The 13094-nt window shown below is 55.5% G+C and overlaps 1 protein-coding gene across 1 annotated transcript; it reads left to right on the top strand.

Annotated features, from left to right (window-relative positions):
- Nucleotides 1–3228: 3228 nt before the first annotated feature.
- Nucleotides 3229–12433, top strand: PRDM12 (PR/SET domain 12). The gene is made up of 5 exons (XM_065035193.1): nt 3229–3534; nt 4397–4587; nt 5520–5675; nt 9894–10005; nt 10899–12433. The coding sequence occupies exons 1-5, from the start codon at nt 3321–3323 to the stop codon at nt 11279–11281; spliced, it is 1056 nt and encodes a 351-aa protein (XP_064891265.1). The 5' UTR covers nt 3229–3320; the 3' UTR covers nt 11282–12433.
- Nucleotides 12434–13094: the final 661 nt, after the last annotated feature.

The following is a 13094-nucleotide window of genomic DNA, read 5'->3' as shown; positions in this document are numbered from 1 at the left end:
AAAATAACAACCGCAACAACGAAGAAATAACAATAATTTCGCGGCTGCAGCCGTTCCTCCGCCGCGCACAGGAGCCGCCCGGAGATTTATTTTAATATATATATGTATATATTTGCGATAAAGCCGAGCGGTTTACAGGTTAGAGACGCGAAGCTCGGCTGCCAGCGGCCCGGGGCAGCGGCGGCTCCGGCCCCGGCGCGTCCGTCAGCGGCGGCCCCACAAGAGTTAAATTTTAAAGCAAATCAAATTCCCATTGGCCACTGTATATTATCTCAGCAGTCTTCATTTGATACCTCTTTAATACAGAAAGGAGCTTTTCAAACCCCTTTTCTCTCTTTTCTCCCCGCCACTCTTTAAGAGCAATAAATGTTCAACTGCAATAACTATAAATCAATCTCCGCTCTGTTCAAATCCTATTCATCCGAAGGGCTGGAAGAGGGGAGAGAGCTCCCCCCCTACCCCCCGCCCCCCAAAAAGCAGCTGCTGGGCTCTAATCTCCTTTCTTGCACTGTCATTCACCCTCATTTTTCCTCCATCACCCCATCCCTGCAATCTTTTCTTGTTTTGCTTTTCTTTTCTCTCTTTGCTGCATTATGATCCCATGTCTCCCCTCATCAGACCCCAACCTTGTCCAGATCCTGACCATCCCCTTGTAGGCTGTGAAAGAAAAGAAGAGTCCATGGATGTCAAATTGGTCTCAAAAAGACCATGAAAGATTGATTTGCTCCACTTTTCTTCTGCCTGACATTATTTCTGAGGGTCCTGAATGGGAAACCAGAAAGTCTGGGACTGGAATAAAGATGTTCTCTCTGTAAGGGGGAGACGGGGGGGAAAAATGCCCATTTACTCCTGGCCCATCAACCCTGCAAAACAGAGCAAAAGAAAAGAGGACTGTGGCTATTCAAAGTCAGACCAATATGTACACCTCCCAACAATATGCCAATATACTGAGGGCTTCTCTATTAACACCCATGAATATTAAAGTGCTCACTAAACGCTCAGAAGGAACTTTGGGAATATACACATGAAAATACAAGCAGCATTGTGCGGGGCTCAGAACAATGGGGCGGCGATAATGGCCCTTCTCTATTAACAGCCATGAATATTAAACTTGTTTCCTCTTAAATGTTAAAAAGGAGGGATAGCTGCGATATTAAAAAAAAGAGAAACGAGGAGGGGGGGACACACACCAAAGCACCTTTCTAGGACCGGGAAGAAGCTTTGGGAAACAGCTGGGGATATTTAAAACCACGCAGAAAATTGAAGGGTTTTTTTTTTCCTCCCCCCCCCACCTTTTTCCATCACCGCCTCTCTGAGCCCCCGCAACCGGGACCGGGGTTGCAGCGCAGCCCGTATGGGAGCGCCCGGGTTTTTAAGAGCATATATGTATATATATATATATATATATAATTTTTAAATTATTGTTATTTTATTTTATTTTGTCCAGGGATAACTTGAAGGTTTATGCGTTTCCTGAGGGGGCAAAAGAGGCAATCGGAGGGAATCGCTTGCCTCGGCGACCGCAGGAAAATGTGTGTTGTAAAAGCTTTCCACCTGATGCGTTTTATTTAGTAAAGCTGAAACATTCACACGGCACGTCGGCTGACGGCTCCTGTAGCCAAAGTCCAGGAAAAAAACACAAACCAACCCACAAAAATTATTTTTACACGAATTAAACTCAAACCCAAATCCTGGTAGGTAATTAACCTCTCCTTTCTAGGGCAGCGCTGCCTCTCTCCGGGCAAACACCCTCAGTATCCGCAGGTTTGGGTTGATTCCTGACATCTGCGCTGCTCCTTGGGTGGGTTAATAGAAATAATTGCACCTGGGTTGTAACATCACTCTCGCCAGGCAGCTCTGCCAAGGGGAAGAGCCGCCCGACAAGATCACCCCATAAAATACCCACCCGGGGGATCGGGAGGGTTTGGATGTGCCCGGTTCCTGTTTCGAGCCGGGTTTGGACCCCGCGGGGCTGCCCGGGGTTTCGGAGTGCGGGAACCGGCCTTTGAGTGCTTGAGGAATTTGGGGGCCCATCCTTCTTCTCCCACCCCAGCTCTTTACAGCCCCTCGTCCCCATGAAAATCAAAAGAACAAGGCTAAGGAGAGGGCTCTAAGCTCCGACACAGCAGGATTGGGTTTAAATCCAGGAAAAATTAACCCTTTGCTGAGCAGGCAAAGCTGCGGGCCCTGAGAGAGAGAACTGATTTTTGTGGGGACCGCTCTGGTGTCACCCTCCTGGGGGAAGAGGGGAGCTGTAGGGCTCGGTGGAGCGAGGTGTGGCGTGGGCTCCGTGGCTGGCCGGGAAATATTTTTGGGTGCGGAGATGGGGATGCTGCGGCAGCAGAGCCGCGGGGATGCTGCAGCCACGCCTGGGGTGGGGGCCCGGCCGTGGGGAGAGACAGTTGCCATTGCAGGGAGATGGGGGATCCACTCCGGCCCATTTCACCCGTGGGCAAAATTCCCGGCTCTTCCCTTGGAAATACATCGGGGATGTGTGTTTGCGGTCCGGCCGGGGTGGAGGTTGAAGCCGGGCGAGTCCGGCTCTGGGTGCAAGCGGGGACCAGCCCACGGGAAACAGAACCAGCGCTCTGTGCTTGGGGACCCTCCCCGGGGCTTGGGGAGGCAGCGCCTCTTCTTCCTGGGGCCGCCGGTACCGACCCGCCGGGCCGGGGATGCGGGGAGGGAGCGGGGAGCTGCGGCGGCTCGGAACCGCCCGAGGTAGCCCGGCCCGTTTCCCCGGGGCCACAGGGGCCAAATGCCGCCGAGCAGCGGGGACTGAGGGCGTCGAGGCCGCCGATTTCGTTGTGATGTGCAGCGGCCCCGAAGCGCCGAGTTTCACCCTCAAAACGAGAGCGGAGAGCGGGACCATGCCCGAGGGTGCGCTCCGTCCGTGGGGCACCGGCGTGGGCATTTCTGCCGGTTTCGTAGTTTTTTCTCCCTCGCCGGGCGCAGGTACCCGGGTTTGCTTTTGCCTGGGCCCGGGGGTGCGGGGAGCTGAGCCGGTGCGTGTTCATGTATATGTATGTATATGTGTACATATATATGTGTGTATGTGTGTGTGTGCTCGCTGTGTCCCTCCCTCCTTCCCTCCAGCCACCCCACCCCCGGGGAGGGGAGGGAAGGAGGGAAAGGGGGGGGCTCCGACGGCTCGCCTCGCTCCTGCAGCCCCAGTCTCTCCGCCAACGTCAGGGAGGTCATTAATAACCAATTAGGAGGGTCAATGAAGCTCATATATAGCCGGGCGGGAGCCGCCGAGCGGCACGGAGCCCGGCCCGTCGCCCGCGCCCCGCCGAGCCCGGCCCGCCCGCCGCCTCGCCCCCATGATGGGCTCGGTGCTGCCCGCCGAAGCCTTGGTGCTCAAGCCCGGGCTGAAGCCTCAGGGTCTCTCGCTGGCCGAGGTGATCACCTCCGATATCCTGCACAGCTTCCTCTACGGCCGCTGGAGAAACGTCCTGGGCGAGCAGCTCTTCGAGGAGAAGAGCAGCCCCAAGACCGCCTTCACGGCTGAGGTCCTGGCTCAGTCCTTCTCCGGAGGTGAGTAGCGGCACTGGACCCCCCCCCGAGCCCCCAGACCTCTCCATCGGCCCCGGGACTGGCTCTCGGTGCCCGGCGGAGGGATGCGGCTCCCGGCGTCCCGCTCTCCCCAGGCGTGTAATAGCAGTTGACTGGGGAAGAAGGGCTTTAAATTCATTTGGTTAACTTGGGCTTGACCTGAGAAAGTTCCCACTTAAACCGCGGGCTGGGGAGGGGGCCGGGGGGGCCGGGGCCGCCCCGCATTCAGCAGCCCGGGACAATATCTTTTCTCTCGCCCCGGCATCGCCGGGGCGTCCCGGCTCCCTTTTCCCCCTCTCGGATTTCTGTTCCTCTCTTAATTTACCATGAAGGCTAATTCCATTTCCATTCACGATATGTCAACCATCTCATCTCCCCATTTTGTAAGAGGAATTCCTGGGCCCTTTTAAACAAGCCCTTGCGCCATTCAGGCACAATGTACCGCTACAGCATTCCTAAAGGACTAATGAATTTAGAATTAGCAATTTCTTTCTAGTTGAGTTTAATGAATGCAGATCACTTTAACAGCATGACAAATTGCTGGATGGGCCGAAATAGACACCATTTAACCCCCTTTCTCAGCCCCGCTCCCTCGCCCAGCCTGGGCTGCTTTTCCCAGGTACCTCCTCAATGCCCCGGGGGGAACCTTGTACCGCTTTGTAGGAACCCGGTTGGGCATTTAAAAGCCTCAGACCTGGGATTTGGGCTGGGGTCGGCGAGGGGTCCCCGCTGCCCCCCTCCCCGGGCACACCGGCCCTTCCCCGCGGCCAGCCCGGGAGAGGTGGGGCCGGAGCGGGGTGGAAGGTGCCGGGTCCCTTTTCCGAGCCCTCTTCGCCGCCCACAGAGGTGCAGAAGTTGTCCAGCCTGGTGCTGCCGTCGGAAGTGATCATCGCCCAGAGCTCCATCCCCGGGGAAGGGCTCGGCATCTTCTCCAAGACCTGGATCAAGGCTGGCACTGAGATGGGACCGTTCACGGGCAGGGTCATCTCACCAGAGCATGTGGACCTGTGCAAGAACAACAACCTCATGTGGGAGGTAACAACTCCCACCCGTTCCCCCAGCCCCGGGCTCGGGGAGAGGCAGGGACGGGGTGCGGGGACCCAGGGGCTTTGTCCTGCGCTTCTGTGCCATCAGGCACCCTCCCGGTGCCTCAGTATCCCCGTTCAGGCAAAGATCTGGCTTCCTCCAGGGCAGGAGAAGGACAAGGCTTCCTCAGCCTTCGGGGTACAGCCACAGAGGAGCCCTGAAGTGTTGTTGCTCATGTCCCATGCAGCAGGATCACATGCTGCCCTGCCCTTCCCCACCGTGGTGAAACACCCGGCTGGCAGCTGCCCGCACATGGTGGGCAAAACCAGCCCTGCCCTGCCCCTGTTTTGTCCCAGCCCTGGTGTGGTTACCCCTGAGTGACGCTGTGGGGTCTGGGGGGACCTGAGCTGCCAGGACACCACGCATTAATACCCGGATAGCGGAGTGAGTTTTCATTTTTTTTTTTCTTCTCACTGAGTATCAAACCTGTGCTTTTAAATAATTATTATTATTATTATAATTCCATGCCTAATAGAAGCTTGCCTCATTTTTCCTGTCACCCTGCAAAGCATCTTCCCCTGAGGGCCAGGTCCGGCAGCATCTTCCTCCTCCACCCAGGGATACCCCAGCTCCTGCAGGGTTCTGAACAGCTCCCTCGGGGCTGAGCTGAGCAGAAGGGCTGAGGCAGGGAGCTGGGTCATCGGGGTGGGATGTCCTTCATCAGCCCCACTCCGGATGTGCAGTCCAGCACCATGAGCATGATGGGTTCTGGCAGCTCCCCACTGCCCGCAGCAGCTCCTGCGCTCTCAGCCCTGAGGATGTGCTGGCTTTGAGCGTGTCCCCAAGGAGTCCCCAGAGCACCGTAATCCCCAGTGCAGGGGGCAGAGGGGCTTGGTCTGTTGCGGGCAGCATCGCTATCAAATGCTGTCTCCCCCTCCCAGGTCTTCAATGAAGACGGCACGGTGCGGTACTTCATCGATGCCAGCCAGGAGGACCACCGCAGCTGGATGACCTACATCAAGTGTGCACGGAACGAGCAGGAGCAGAACCTGGAGGTGGTCCAGATTGGGAACAGCATCTTCTACAAGGCTATTGAGGTAAGCGGGTCTGGGAGGGAGCTGAGCATCCATGGGAGTGGGGCAGAGCACTGGGACTCCCCACTCCACAGACCCTCCTTTGTTCTTTGGGCTGTTGCTGGCGTGTCTGTGGCTTTGGCTTTGCCATCCCCAGCACCCAGACCTGCTGGGACAGGTAGGGACCACAGAGAATGGCCATTGCATGGGCTTCAGGGAGCAGCAAAGGGTCCTCTCTCACCTTTTGGTGGGCTGACGGGGTGATGTGTGCTGAGCAGAAGGAGAACAAATGCTGCCCAAGCTTGTTTTGGGGTGTAAAGCATGAAAAGAGCTGCAATCCTGACCTGGCTGGGGGTTTGGGTAGGAGCGGGTTTTGATACTGTCTCGAAAAACGGGATTTTGTGCAGAACCTGCTTCTCTTTAGCAGGGGAAACTTTGGGGGTTTTTGTGAGACCCAAGCGCCGAGTGCAGGCTGTGCCTGGCTCTGCACAGCTTTTGCCCAGGAGTCACAGGCAGCTCTGGCTGTAAATGGAGTGTGAGAGGAGGATCGGGGCTGTAGGAGCAGCAGAACACGCAGGGTGCGGCACTGGCACAGCAGCAGGGCTGCGGGGAAGGGGCTGATCCTGCCCTGCTCGTCAACGTGCTCCCATATGAAGCACTGGTGGCTGCTGGCCAAGTGGGGAGCAGGGACAGGTGTGGGGTCCCAGGGATGTCCCAGGGTACAGGTTTACATGCTGTGGGGTGAAGGCTGGAGGCACCCACAGGTCCCCGCAGGAGATGCTGGGGTGGAGGTGGGTGTCTGGCTCCCCGGCATTATTGATGCCGTGGTGTGCAAGTCACACACTGCCAGCAGTGTGACAGTGGGGACCAGCCCTGCTTGTGCACAGTGTCCCATAACCAATGCTGTTGCAGGTGGAGGAGGGTGGTAGCTCAGGGATGCATCCCTGTGCAGCTGCTTCGGCTTAAAGAGTCAGGAGAGGGCACATCTGCCACTCCACCCCAGAGCAGCACTGTGGGACTGTCCCTCTCCTGTATTGGGACTCTCAGGACCATGGGCTCCCATCCTGCTCGCAGCTGGAAGAGGCTCTTAGCTTGGACAGAGCGCGAGTGCCTGCAGGTTCCATGGGCAGCTCCCCGGATTTGTCTGTGCTCTTGCTCTACCGTTCGGAGGAGCAGATGCTCAAACGCTCTGTGGCGCAGGACCATGGCCCAATCCTGCATTGAACCAGCATCAGTGCTGGGTTTGGAATTGTTGCAGTGGGACGGGAAAGGCAAGTAGGTGGGTGAAAACAGGTATTTTCTGCTGCTGCAGGTAAGTCCCGTGTGCCTCTCAGGGCTCTGCAGCTGTACCCGGTTCTAACACCTGATATTCCTGTGGGCAGCTGTGCCTGTTGTGACAGCAACTTAACTGCTTTTTACTACTGTTCTGAAATTATGCAGAGTAGTAAAATAATTCCAGGTAGCCACGGTGTAATTAGGAATACAGCCGTGCCTCTCACACCTTGTGCGTGCAGGGAGGATGGGGCAGGCGAGCCAATATTTGGGGAGGTGCGTGTAGAGGCCCCGTACGGTCACGGTCAGTCTGCAGCCTGCTCCCAGGGCTGAGGCAGCGAGCATCACAGTGGAATGAGCTTAATTCCCTTGGCACAATGAGTGAAGTTGAGATGTTGAGAGTGCTGAACCCCAAGTGATGGGGAGGTGAATGTGGGGACGGGGGGTGTCTACTGTCACGCTGCGGTGCGACAGGTGCCTGGCAGTGCTGCCGCTTCGGTCGGGTCCGTGTGGTCCCACCAGGTGGATGTGGGTCCCTTCATGCCAGGAGGAGGAGATGGGGCTGCGGCTTTCTGGTGAGAAGGAGAGGAAGGGACACATGGAGCGTGCGAGGAGCTGGGTCACAAGCGGGCACTGAAGATCTAGGATCTGCATCTTTTGTGGGTCCCCCATTCCCACCTGTGCCTTGCACCACACCTGCAGGCACACACATGTGCATGCACATGTGTGGTCCAAAAATGTTTGCTTGTTCAAACCCGTTGGGGTTTGTGCGCCCAAAAAGGAAAGGAAAAGCAAGAGAAGATTTTCCTTTTGTGGTTTCTCTCTCTGCTCATTAATCCCCTGGTGTGTAGCCACAGGTGCACAAATGCAGCATCTCTGGCTGAGCGAGTTCCCCCCTTGTTACCCACCACTCCTGCCTTGCTGCCTTCCTCGACACAAACCCTGGAGCGAGAGCACAGCGTCAGCCCTGGCACCGCTCAGGCTCGGGCAGGATACGCAAACACCAACCTGGCCTCAACGGTGCCGTCTCGCAGCGGCACACGTGTCTGTGCATGGGCACTGTCACCCTCATCCCTGTGCCCGCTGCACCCCCTCCCCGTGGGTACCGTGAGCTGCCCAGCCCCTGTCACTCTGCACCCACCTCAAAATCAGATTTATTGCTTGTCTTTTTCACTATTTGCCTTTAATATTTTCACGTTTCGCCCATTCCTGCCCGTATTGCTAGTTCATTCTTCCCATCCTCTTCCTCAACAATTTCAAGTTGCTGCTGCTGGAAAATAAAGTGAGGGCGGTGAGTTTTGGCCTTTGATCTGAAGGCCATGAAATTCCTGGGGGGCAATTTAAATTGCTTTGGGGTGTATGCACATGAGTACTCACCCACTGCTGGAAAAGATGCACCAGCTCCAGCAAAGTAAAACATGAATGCATACGTGTATGCACACATACATTGTGGTTTATCCTTTTTGGCAATATTTTATTCCATTTGCTTGTATTTAAAAAACCAAAGAACCAAAACTCCCCAAACAAACAAACAAAAACCCCACACCTGATTTTCTGTTAAGAGAAAATGACATGGAGGAACAGCATCAATTTGGGATACAAAATGATATCAGCTTCCTACTCCGCAGCCCCAGGGAGGTCTTTATGCAGATGGACATTTAAAAATATGAAGTTAAAATTCTTGCTTTTTGAGTGCTTAAAATTAGGCACATTTTCAGTGCTCAGGTGATGTAACGTGAGCTGCGTTTTGTGTGGATTTTGTTTTTCTTGGACTACATGTATGGAAAGCCAGAGGACTTTCCCATTCCTAAATTAGGTTCTTAAGACTAGAGCCCCGAAAGGAAAAAATCTGGACAAAATTCTGGAAAAAATTCTTATAAAGTGTTGTTATTATTAGTATTGCCTGAGCCGATGCGAGAGCATCTGTCTTCCCAGCCACGGCTGCTTCACGTGGGGTGGTTTGAATGGTGTTTTCTGGCTGCTCGCCCCGGCAGTGCGGGAACATCGGGGGAAGGAGAAGTGCCATCGTTTCAGGGAAACAGGAGCGTGGGTGGTGCAAAAGCCCTTCCCTGGTCCTGTGGATCTCCTTGGGCTGTCGCAGACACCGGGGCTTTGGTGTGGGTTGTAGGAGGCATCTCGGAGCTGAGTTTTCCTCCGATCCCTGGGCTGATGAACCCTTTGCTGGTGCATCTGCGTTTGCACCTGCTAGAATGAGCCTCAGCTGGGTTGGGTGGGAGATGCTGCCTATGTCCTACAGCAGGAGTGGGCCGGTGGCTCTGTCCAGAGTCAAAAGGCTCTGTGTCATAGCTCCCTGCTTTGGTGTCTGTCATTTGAGCCTTGCTGCAGTTCACAGATCCACAAATGGTTTATTTCTCCATGTGTCCTCATCTCACCAGGCTTCAGGGATCTCTGGGTTCTTCACCCCAGAGCTCCCAGCTCTGTGTTTGCTCTGTAGCTGCTTATTTGCCTGTCATATTGTTTGTGGCCCAGCCTGGGAGAGACTGCAGTTCAGGGGGTGATGGTTTTAAACTGAAAGAGGAGAGATTCAGGCTAGAAATGAGGAAGAAATTCTTTTACACTGAGGGTGGTGAGAGCCTGGCCCAGGTTGCCCGAAGAGGTGTTGGATGAACCATCCCTGGAGACATCCCAGGCCAGGCTGGACGGGGCTCTGAGCAACCTGAGCTGGTGAAGATGTGCCTGCTCATGGCAGGGGTGGCACTGGATGAGCTTGGAAGGTCCTTCCAACCCAAACTATTCTCTGATCCTATGTGCCATCACCTCCAGCACTGCAGCCCAGGCTGGGCTGTGCCTGCCTGGGGGTGCTGGGGACAGTTAGCAGGTCCCAGATGGCAACAGAGTCTCGCCAGAGATGCGGTTTGGCCAGTGTAGGGCTGAAGCAACTGGCTGATGATGCACAGGGAGTCACTCACCATCCCCTTCTGACACCCTGGTCTCTGTCTCTCTTTTTAGATGATTCCTCCGGATCAAGAGCTGCTGGTCTGGTACGGAAACTCCCATAACACCTTCCTGGGCATCCCAGGTGTGCCGGGGCTGGAAGAGGAGCAGAAGAAGAACAAACATGGTAGGTAACATCAGAAACAACCATGGGTGCAGCATCCCTGTGTGTTCTCCGTTCACCCTGTCCCCAGATCTGAGGCCATGGGGCAGGAACACCCCAGGGGAGGTGTCAGATGTCCCAGCTCTCTGGTGATACACACAGGGACTACGAGACAGATGATACAGGTTGAGCAGGTCCCCGGGAATTCAGGGGATTGCCGTCGGGGCTGGTTTGCCCACGGCGGTTGCTGGTGCAGTGGATAGCAGGGAGGAGCAGGGAAGGCATGGATCTGCATTAAGGCACCCCCAGCGCACTGCAAAATGTGAGCAGATGCAGCTGCCCGTGTCCCCACCCTGCATTTAACACATCTTTCCCCAAATCACCACCATGGGAGGCTCTTCTCTCCCCAGGCTTTTGCGCTCTGCTTGCCTTGGCAGCTCCCTGCGGTGCTCCTCCGCGGGCAAGCAGCAGAGTGCTCAGGCATTTTTGGGGGATGCTGTGTTCAGAGCCAGACCCCATATGTGCTCCCCAGCTCCGAGAGAGCCGGGTTGGAGCCCAGTGAAGCAGGCTGAGACTAACAAAGGGATGAAGTTGCTGCTGCAGAAGAGCCCGGCTGGGGGTAGGGGGCTCCTGTGCTCGCCCCGTCCAGCTCTGCCTGCAACCCACGGGAAAGTGCTTTTTGTGCCCATCTATTGGGGAGACATGTCAACTGAGTGTTCCACTTCACCTAAATTTGGACGACCCTGTTGCCAGCTCTGGCCTCATCCCAAGCCCTAAGTGCTGGGACTCTGCTCTGCCCAGGGTGGGGGTCTCTGCTCATGAGGAGCCAGCAGGGGGGCACAGGGTGGTTATTTAGCACCGAGGGGGTGAGCTGCTGTGCTGGAGGGCTGTGTTTGACTGTCCCCTGTTGTCCCCAGAGGATTTCCATGCCGTGGAGACGGGGGCCAGCACGACGGGGCGCATGCGCTGCGTCATCTGCCACCGCGGCTTCAACTCCCGCAGCAACCTGCGCTCCCACATGCGCATCCACACCCTGGACAAGCCCTTCGTCTGCCGCTTCTGCAACCGCCGCTTCAGCCAGTCCTCCACGCTCCGCAACCACGTCCGCTTGCACACCGGCGAGCGGCCCTACAAGTGCCAGGTTTGCCAAAGTGCCTACTCGCAGCTCGCCGGGCTGCGGGCGCACCAGAAAAGCGCCCGCCACCGGCCCCCCAACGCCTCCCTGCAGGCTCACTCGCCCGCCCTGCCCGTGCCCCATCCCGCATCCCTGGCCCATCACATCCCCACCATGGTGCTGTGAGCCCCGCACGGGTTTTTTGGACAGCAAAGACTGACGCTGAGACATGCCGTGAACTGGGGGTGTTGGCCCGGGGCAGAGGTTTTGTGTGTTGGAGCGAGGGTGACGGTTTATTTTTGGAGCATCGCTGTTTGCGTGGGGTTCGGCAGGTTGTTTGGTGAGCAAGGGGAAAACTCCCCAGCTCTGCAAGATGCTGGTGGGATCCTCCTTGGGGAGATGGAGTGCAGGGGGGGCTGCTGGTCCCTGGGACCGGTGGGGGGAGAGGGACAAAGAGACACGGTGGGATGTCCTGCGTGGATTTGCCGGTGCACTGGGGGAGGGCTGGGGCAGCCTAAAAGTGGGGCCAGAATGACTCATGCCCGGGGTTTACAGATAATTTGTTGGAAAGAAAAATTGCTCCTATCCCTCCTCCTCCACTCCAGCGAGTGCCCAGAGAGACACAGCCGCGCTGACGGGCTGGGACACCCCTGTCGCGGCCACCCCCCAGGGGCAGCTTTGGCCCTGGTGGCTCTTTCCAAGGGACACATTTCCCTCCTCGGGAGCCCTAATTTAGCAAACAGTCACATTTCCTTCCTCCTTGCCAATCCCTTTGCCTGTCCAAGCCATGTGCTGGGGTTTTCCTGCCACCTCCGAGTGATGCCATGGGGGACAGGCCACATGTCATGGGGACACCCCCGGTATGACGTGCCAGGTGGAAATGCCCACCCACGGGCAGGATTTGTGGGGGACCCGGTGCTCAGCCCCTGGAGCATCATCGCTCCCGGTGATGGGGGAACATTTCGGCTGTTAGTTCTGCTGCCCTCTGGGGACAGAGACAACCCATCCCTGGGCCAGCTGTCCCCAAGGACAACTCTAAGCGCCCTCTGCAGTTCTGCCACATGTGAGGGGGGGTCTGTGTATCATAGCGCTTAAAAGAAGGTATTCTAATATTAATTATAAGTCTAAGGTGTATAAAGTTCTCACAAGCTGTGTTTTACTTCCAGAAAAAAAAAAAGAACAAACGACTGTCACTTTAACTTTGTACATATTTATGTAAACATTATTTACAAAACTTTGATATTATATATTATTTGATTGTATATGTACACAGTGTAAATACATTTGTACCTTTCTCTTGTATTCTAAATAAAAATTACTTGGGACATTTATCATTTAGAAGGCGGATGGCATGGAGGGCTTTATTCTGCTGTGTGCTGGGGAGGGTGTAGCGGTTGGGGTGAGTGAATGTTTTGACCAGCACAGGGTGAATAAGGGGATGTGGTATCATCTGTTGGACCAAATAGTGCAGCTGGGAAGAGGGAAGATCAGGTTTGGGGAGAAACGAGCCCTTTTGCAGGGCTGGAAGGGAAGGGGCGAGTGGGATTATTTGGTCCGTACGTTCCTGCCTCCACATTACAGTCTCTATTTGAAGCAATGGCTTTGTGATAGCTTTAATGATATCCTTAGTGAAATAATGGGCATATTCAGCTGTGATGGGCTACAGGTGCAAGTCGTGCTTGAAAGAATAACATTTGATTCTGGTCTGGAGGAAGAAACGCATTTACCGAGGGTCATGACTGGCTTCTTTCCCTTGGTAGCTCTGAGAGCCTAACTGCTGTTCGAATTAAATGAACAAAACTCCCACACAAATGCATTATTTACTGTTAGAACAGTTTTGCCAGGGGAAGGCGGTAAATCCCTTGTTCCCTCAGAGATGTTGAAGGCAAGCAGGGGCACCCTCAGAAATTGAGGGTGCTGTTTCCCTCTGGAGCAAACACCCATGATGCTGCTCGGGGTGGACTCCCAAAGTGGGGTGTTGGGAGCCCCAGGTCAGGGG

Source organism: Columba livia, chromosome 19 (genome assembly GCF_036013475.1).
Source record: "Columba livia isolate bColLiv1 breed racing homer chromosome 19, bColLiv1.pat.W.v2, whole genome shotgun sequence".
Lineage (NCBI taxonomy): Eukaryota > Metazoa > Chordata > Aves > Columbiformes > Columbidae > Columba > Columba livia.
This window is presented reverse-complemented; position numbering and strand designations above follow the sequence as displayed.

Excerpts from the sequence above, each read along its gene's own strand:
- PRDM12 (XM_065035193.1), top strand. The coding sequence starts at position 3,321 with ATGATGGGCTCGGTGCTGCCCGCCGAAGCCTTGGTGCTCAAGCCCGGG. Across the intron at positions 4,588-5,519 it reads ACAACAACCTCATGTGGGAG|GTCTTCAATGAAGACGGCAC; the intron begins GTAACAACTCCC and ends TCCCCCTCCCAG. Across the intron at positions 5,676-9,893 it reads TCTTCTACAAGGCTATTGAG|ATGATTCCTCCGGATCAAGA; the intron begins GTAAGCGGGTCT and ends CTCTCTTTTTAG.